We start from the raw sequence: 7,281 nt of genomic DNA, 5'->3' as shown, positions 1-7,281 counted from the left end.
AATAGAACTAAAGGTATTCCCTCATCCCAGTCATTGCCTGTATCTAAACAGTACTTTCTTAGCATCGCTTTTAAGGTCTGATGAAATCGTTCCAGTGCGCCTTGACTCTCTGGATGGTATGGGCTGGCAACCCGATAGGAAATGTTTAATGTCGACAATACCCGTGTGAAGATTTTAGAAAGAAAATTCGTGCCCTGATCAGTCTGTACTACCTTAGGCAGCCCGAACATAGAAAAGAATTTCACCAGTGCCCGAATAATAATAGGCGCCGTGATTTTCCTTAGCGGAATAGCTTCGGGAAACGCGTTGTGCCACACATAACTGTCAGCAAAAATTGATTCCCTAATTTCGTTCTGGGCAACGGGCCCACACAATCTACAATTACATGTTCAAACGGTTCCCCCATAGTTGGAATAGGAATAAGTGGAGCAGGAGGAATCACCTGGTTCGGCTTTCCAGCCGTCTGACATGTGGAGCAAGTACGACAAAAGCGAGCAACATCCGTTTTAAGACGTGGCCAAAAAAAGTGTCTCAAAATTCGATTGTAAGTCTTTCTAATTCCAGTATGTTCTGACAGATCATGGTCGTGAGCTAACGATAAGACTTGCTGTCTATAACAGGAAGGAATAACAATCTGATAAACCACATTCCACTCAGTGTTATCTGCCGTGTCTGCACACCACTTACGCATCAAAAGTCCGTTCTCAACAAAATACGCAAATTTTCGTTTCCGTGCCTCCTCTAAAGGAACCACTACCGAAAAACAATTTTGCAAAGTCCCATCATTTTGTTGGGCAGAGATTATTTTCTCTCGGGACATTGGTAGCTTTAGACAATTCGAATTCGAAGAGTCTAAATTTTCAACTGGTCTACTCAAATCAAATTCTGTGATATCCTCCTCAGCAGCAAAGATAGGTGAGACAAAAGTAGAAACCAAATCAAAGGCATCCTTTTAGCGAGCCTGAGCCCGCGTAACTGCGCATGCAGGGAAAATTCCTGTATTTTATTCTGTTAACCCTGGTTGATCAGACAGCACGGGCCTATCAAGCATCTCCAACACGGAAAACTTTTCCGCCAGCTAAATCATTCCCAAAAGGAAATCTACCCCTTTGACAGGCAGCTCTTCACGTACACCGACCTGCACCAATCCTGTACACAACTCCGATTGCAGGTATATCTTGTGCAATGGAACTTTAACAAGGCCCATCTCAATTCCCTGCACAAGGACATTACTGCCAGAATAAGTCTGCTCTGAAAACGGCAGTACACCTGCCACTACGAAGGATTGGCTCGTGCCTGTATCACGCAGCATTCTAACCTTAACTTGTCCAGCATGATTATCTGACATTGAAATCAACCCTTCAAAAATAAAAGGATCATAACTGACCTCCGGTTTTTCACTAACCCCAACCTCCATAGCCGGGACTCTTTTCACAAACCCAACACTTTTCTGTGTGGAACTTTGCTGCCTCTTCCTTAACGTGATACAGTCAGCAATCAAGTGCCCGTACTTATGACAATAAAAACACTTCCTGTCTTCTTTCAATTTTGGAACACTCTGTCTAGCACGTGATTGGTCAGCCATAAGCATGAAGTCAGTTGCCGTCTTTTCCGAACGAACAGGAACAAACGCACTTTTATGGGTTAAAGCAAATTCATCCGCGAGAACTGACGCTTGAGACAAGGACGTCACTTTCTGTTCACTCAAATAAACAACAATCCGCTCCGGCACACAATTTTTGAATTCTTCTAAAATAATTAATTCACGCAATGCCCCAAAATCCACTGCTTTACTGGACGTCAACCACTTATCGAATAAAATGCCCTTCTCTCTCGCAAACTCGACGAACGTTTGATTTGAGGTCTTTTTATGTTTCCTAAATCGTTGCCGGTAAGCTTCAGGCACAAGTTCGTATGCACGCAAAATTGCTACTTTCACCGTATCATAATTCAGACTATCCTCTAAGGGCGAGGTGATGGGCGAGTGTCTGAACTGAGTGAATCCTCCTCTCTTGCTGCATGTAACATCACGATCCTTAATTCCACCAAACTTTGTAAAACAGCACTTTTAATTTCCCTTTTTAATTGTTGCTTTGAAACCGCAATCTGATAATGTGCAGCGATACTGGCTAACTCTTAACTTTTATAAAGAATATCTCTTTGGATTTGAGACTTTAGTCTTTGCAACTTTACAGATCTTCTTTATGCACCAAGAGCTTGTAACACTCTAAAGAGAAAGGAAAAAATGAAATCGCATCATATGACCCCTTTAAGAAAAGTCTCCAAATCGAAATCAGCCATCGTGGCTTCTCAAACGCTGCCCAACACGGCTGACCAACCACCTGCTCAAACGGTTTCGTTCCTTTACAAGAAAGTCACTTACTGCTTAAAATCATTCTGCCGTCCTCCCCAACATCAAACAGTCAAATAACTACTTCTGGTGGGTAAAAAGATCCCGGACGAGCCCCCACTAAATGTTACGGTCCTTTCGAGGTCTAGGGAATTGGTTCGCAACATTTAAAACAAATAAATTCGATGAATGGAGAGGAGAGCAGAAAAACAGCCAGGACGACAGCATATGGCAAAAGGCAGCAATTTATTCTACAAATGGCAGAAGGCAGCAATTTATTCACGTAGCTGTCCAGAAACGCACCAGCAGCACGTGTGCATATTTACAGTGCCAACAATAAAAAGTGGAATACAAAAAAAAAACAAAAAAAAAGGGAGAGACGTGATAGAGTGGCGCCTAAATCCGTCAGCTGATTCGTCGCAGTATGGAACACCCTAATAATGATTGGCGGCGAGTCGTCCACTCAGCGGAAAGCTAGGAGTTGGGGAAAAAGAAAAGAACAAGAAACAAGGGAAAACAAAAGCAAAAACAACAACTCCCAGGGAACGTAACAATGACCTTGACCCTTTTAAGTACACAGCCATCCCTCCAGCTGTTAGTTTAGTGGCCGCTGAATGGGTCAAACACCACAAACAATTTAAATCGAAACTGAAAATGTGGAGTATTGATCTGACGGGCAGAATCAGAGCTCTCTGCTGAACGTACAAGAACCACTTACAGAACTGAACATGATGACTCTTTCAGTTCCAATTTTGTTCTAAAAACTAAACCCAGTTCTAAAAAAAACAACCGGTTCCCATTTCACAACCCTAGGCAAGATAATCTGGTAATAAACAGCGCTACCCAGCTTTGCCCTTCTGGGCTGTGAATTATGAAGGGCAGTTGAGGAAATCAGAAGAGACGGACCGCTTTATGTGAAGTCACAAGAATATATGTCCTCTGAAATCTGACAGGGCCTTCAAAAATAAATCAGATTTAAATATCATCAAAATCCAATGGGGACAAACTGTCTTAGGATGGATGTGTGCAGGAATAAAGGCTCTGCTCTTGTAAAGGGGTCATATCAAGCCATATTTTACTCTTTTGAGATAAAAATGATTGATGTAGTATGGAAGTATGCTGTAATGTCCAAAAAAACTTGTGCAGTTCCTAGCTGTGCTTTGCATATTCTTCTAAAAGATGGCAACATTTGAAACAAACAGCTGAAGTTTATTTTTAGGTCCTTGGTCATTTCAGTTTGATCTTAACGGTTGTGCGGCATTTTTAGCATGTATTGTTTTGTGAATCTGTCACATAATGCAGCATCGGAAAAAGGCTGTTACTGAAGGATGGGTTATCACAAACTATACAGAGCAACACACCTTTACTGGAATATATACAGTAATACTTTTTTTTTTTTTTTTTTTTTTTATAAAAAGCTGCATTTATTTAAATCTATTTCAAAATTAAATTTTTTTCCTGTGATGTCAAAGCTGAGGTCAGCAGCCATTACTCCAGTCTTCAGTGTCACATGATCCTTTCAGAAAGCATTCTAATATGCTGATCAAGAAATATTTTTTATTATTAATATCCAAGTAAAAATGTTATGCCGCTTAAAATGTTTGTGGAAACCATGATAAGTTTTTTCAGGATTCTGTGATGAATACAAAGTTTAAAAGAACAGCATTTATTTTACATGATAAATGTCTTTACTGTCACTTTTGATTAATTTAATCCTCACTGAATTAAAGTATTAATTCCTTTAAAAAGATTTACTGACCCAAAACTTTGGAATGGTAGTGTATTCCTTAAGCTTTTTATAGTGCAATGCTACCAAAAAAAGGCCATATTGTGCTTTTTTAATCATGCATCCTTAAATTTTAAATAAAAAAAAAAAAATTCAACTGCTTGCCAGGAAATTTGCCACAAACAATTGCCACAAACTCATTTGCATGAGAAAATGCAAACTTGCAGCAATTTTATGTCAATGTTTGTCATAAATATTGATCCAACTTTGAGTATTTTCTTTAATAAAGCCCATAAATTATAAACTTGTTATTGGGACTGAGCTATTTACACTTGACTGTCAAGAAATCTAATTTACATGGATAAGGCAATAAGATATACATCCAAATAATAATTAATTTACATGAAACCAAAGGTTCTGGAAAGGGTGGAAAGTGTTCTTTGGTGCAAGAAACCTTGGACCTCAGTGGAAAGAAAACAGTAATAAGAATAAAGTAATAAAAAAAATTAATGATATGACCCTTCTAAACTGTTTTAATCATTTTTTCAGTCACCTAACTTTAATATCAAAATATGCTATTAGTGACAACTCTCACCTTCATTGGGCCTGTTTTTCACCAGCATCACATTGATGGGCGGCTCCAGGGGCTCATCGTTGTACCGGTCTCTTCCTCTGTCTCGCTCTCTGCTGGGTGACGGTGAGCAATCCTGCAGCTGGTCCTTGCTGTGACTCCTGATCATCTTGTCATCCGAACGAGTGTCATACCTCCGCGTGTTGTAGCCCTGGTCCCTCCCGTAGCTTCCGGCAGGGCTTCCTCCCCCGCCGCGGCCTCTACTGTGCTGCCTGTGATAGCGAGGCTCTGGGCTGGATCCGCGCTCCAGCGTCCGGCCCCGGCTGCCGTCCCTGCGGTAGCCGCTGTCAGAGCTGGGTGATCTCTCCGTGTTCCTGCCTCTGCTCCATTCCTGCCGGGAGTCGTAGTCCTGGCTGCGGTAATCCGGCTCCAGGTAGTCTATCCGGCTCTTGTCGAGGCTGCGGTCATGCTCTCTTTCGCGGGGGTAGCCCAGGCCGCCGTTTCCCCGAGGGTAATCAGAGTCCGGGTCACTGTGAACGCTGCGGTTGTCCTCGGGATAATAGCTGGATATGTTGTAATCGCGGCTATCCCCGCTCGGGGACGGTGGGCGCTTGAGGACAGCCACCTTGCGAGGCCTCTTTACAGTCTGTGGGGAGCGATGAATAAAATTAGTCTTTATACATTCAGCCCACTGTTATCAAAAGGACCATATCTAAAAGCAAACATTTATCCTACTATATGATCGTTACTTAATCTTGGATCACTTGCAATACATTCATTTGAAGGCTGCATGTGAATTAGCATGTTTTAAAACAGACAGAAAGCACTACACTACATATACAGCAATTACCAGAGCAATAATGCAACCAAAAGTGTCGAAAAAAGGGCAGATATTTTTTAAATTTGGGAGGTAAAATTAATGTTTTTTTTAATTATTATTCTTTTAAAAATGTGTTATTTAACTTTTAATAGATTTCATAATATTCATAAAATATAAACTCAAATAATTTAACCTGAAAAAATACTGTCATTATGTACATGTTGAATATTTAAAATGTATTTGAGAAGAGAATTTATGACTTTACATTATTTATGCATTTATGATATCTTGCATTACTTTTTTCATCTAATGTCAATTCATAAATAACATCCGTTACATTCATTTAATTCATATAATATTCCCTAATATAATATTATTTTAGTATTATTTATATAATATCATAGTTTTATATATTTATATATTTTTTTTATTTAAGTTTTAGTAATGTTTTACGTGCTTACACCATTTTATTATTTTTTGAATTTCTAATTTTAAAATTTGATTAATTTTTTTTTATTTTTTAAGTTTTTCATCTATTATTTATTTCAGCTTCAATTCAAATCACAGAAAACATTCATATTAATTTACTTTAAATTCACATATTTGTATAAATTCACGTACATAAATGGATGGTTAGAAATATGTTTCAAAAATGTGTTCATAAAGGTTAAAAAATTACCCTGAAAAATAAATTCCAGGAGGCACATACTGGCCCTTAAATATAAAAATGCTAATATCTCACACTGCTAACCAATGCTAGTATCCAAAGTAAGTAAACTTATTCTAGAAGGCCTCTCATAAAGGTCAACTTGAAAAATACTTACTATTTTGGCCACTTTCCCACATTTCCGAAGTGACTGCACAGCAAATGAATGAGGCACATTATCCATGGTGATGGTGTTGACCTGCATCACGCGGTCATTCTCACTGTCCGCAAAAAAACCAAAAAAACACAATACCGACACATTCATTGTTGAAACACTTGGCACTTGCAATGCATTTCACCTCCATAATGTGGTATACAATGCATTCCTGAGGATGATTATAATGTATGAAATAATGTAGGACTGGTATTAAATGAATTAGTATCACACTGGAATGTAAAAAGTAGGCTGTGATATAGAGTCATGCAGGGATGACATTTTTGCAGGCCAAAACCTGGAAACAAGTTAGCATTTTAGCTATCCGCTTCCATTGTCCTGAAGATTTTTGAAATGAGGTCTGCGGTTAACACAAGCTCAAGATATTTACTAGGGATGTAACGATTAACCGCGAGCCGGTTGAAAATCGATTCAAATATGTGACGATTCAAATCGGTTGAGATGCTAAACAAATCGCGATTCAATTAGGTGTAGGAGTTTATATGAATGCATGTCTGAGGGGAACTTACTGTCTTTAGAAAAGTTTAGATGGTATTTTTTCTATTCATCTTGCCTCTGTATAATGCATATTAAAGTTCATAAGTGCAGCGCTCCTTTGTTTACAGCGGAAACCAAGGAAACTTTTTAAGTGCCACCTGCTGGCAGAGAGTGAATCTGCGTCTCATTCAGCTCCTCTGTTTCATGCAGATATTTTTATTTATAGTTTCACAAAACTGAAGTCAAACCATTATGTTTTTGCTTCAAATTTTGAAATTATACAATCTAATTTAGATTAAAAACTGCTCATGTTGCATGTATGCAGCATCTTTGTTTGGATCAAGATTAAAATGCAGTGGTTGCCTCTAATTTTAAAAGGAAAGAGCACAGACAAAGCCTTAAGTTTGTTTATATGAAGAGATTTCTTTTATTTGTGTTACTTACTTATTTGATTTG

General features: G+C 38.8%; 1 protein-coding gene across 4 annotated transcripts in view; it reads right to left on the bottom strand.

Annotated features, from left to right (window-relative positions):
* LOC107757293 (tight junction protein ZO-2-like) overlaps positions 1 to 7,281 on the bottom strand; it is a 79,353-nt gene that overhangs the window by 29,821 nt on the left and 42,251 nt on the right. For all 4 annotated transcript variants that reach the window (XM_016574734.1, XM_016574735.1, XM_016574733.1 and 1 more), the window contains exons 4-5: positions 6,292 to 6,394; positions 4,672 to 5,293 (exon numbers count right to left, since the gene is read on the bottom strand). In XM_016574734.1, the coding sequence (XP_016430220.1) occupies positions 4,672 to 5,293; positions 6,292 to 6,394 (725 nt within the window). The remainder of the gene's footprint in view (positions 1 to 4,671; positions 5,294 to 6,291; positions 6,395 to 7,281) is intronic.

The sequence above is a fragment of the Sinocyclocheilus rhinocerous genome, unplaced genomic scaffold, assembly GCF_001515625.1.
Source record: "Sinocyclocheilus rhinocerous isolate Xijiao unplaced genomic scaffold, SAMN03320098_v1.1 scaffold293, whole genome shotgun sequence".
NCBI lineage: Eukaryota > Metazoa > Chordata > Actinopteri > Cypriniformes > Cyprinidae > Sinocyclocheilus > Sinocyclocheilus rhinocerous.
This window is presented reverse-complemented; position numbering and strand designations above follow the sequence as displayed.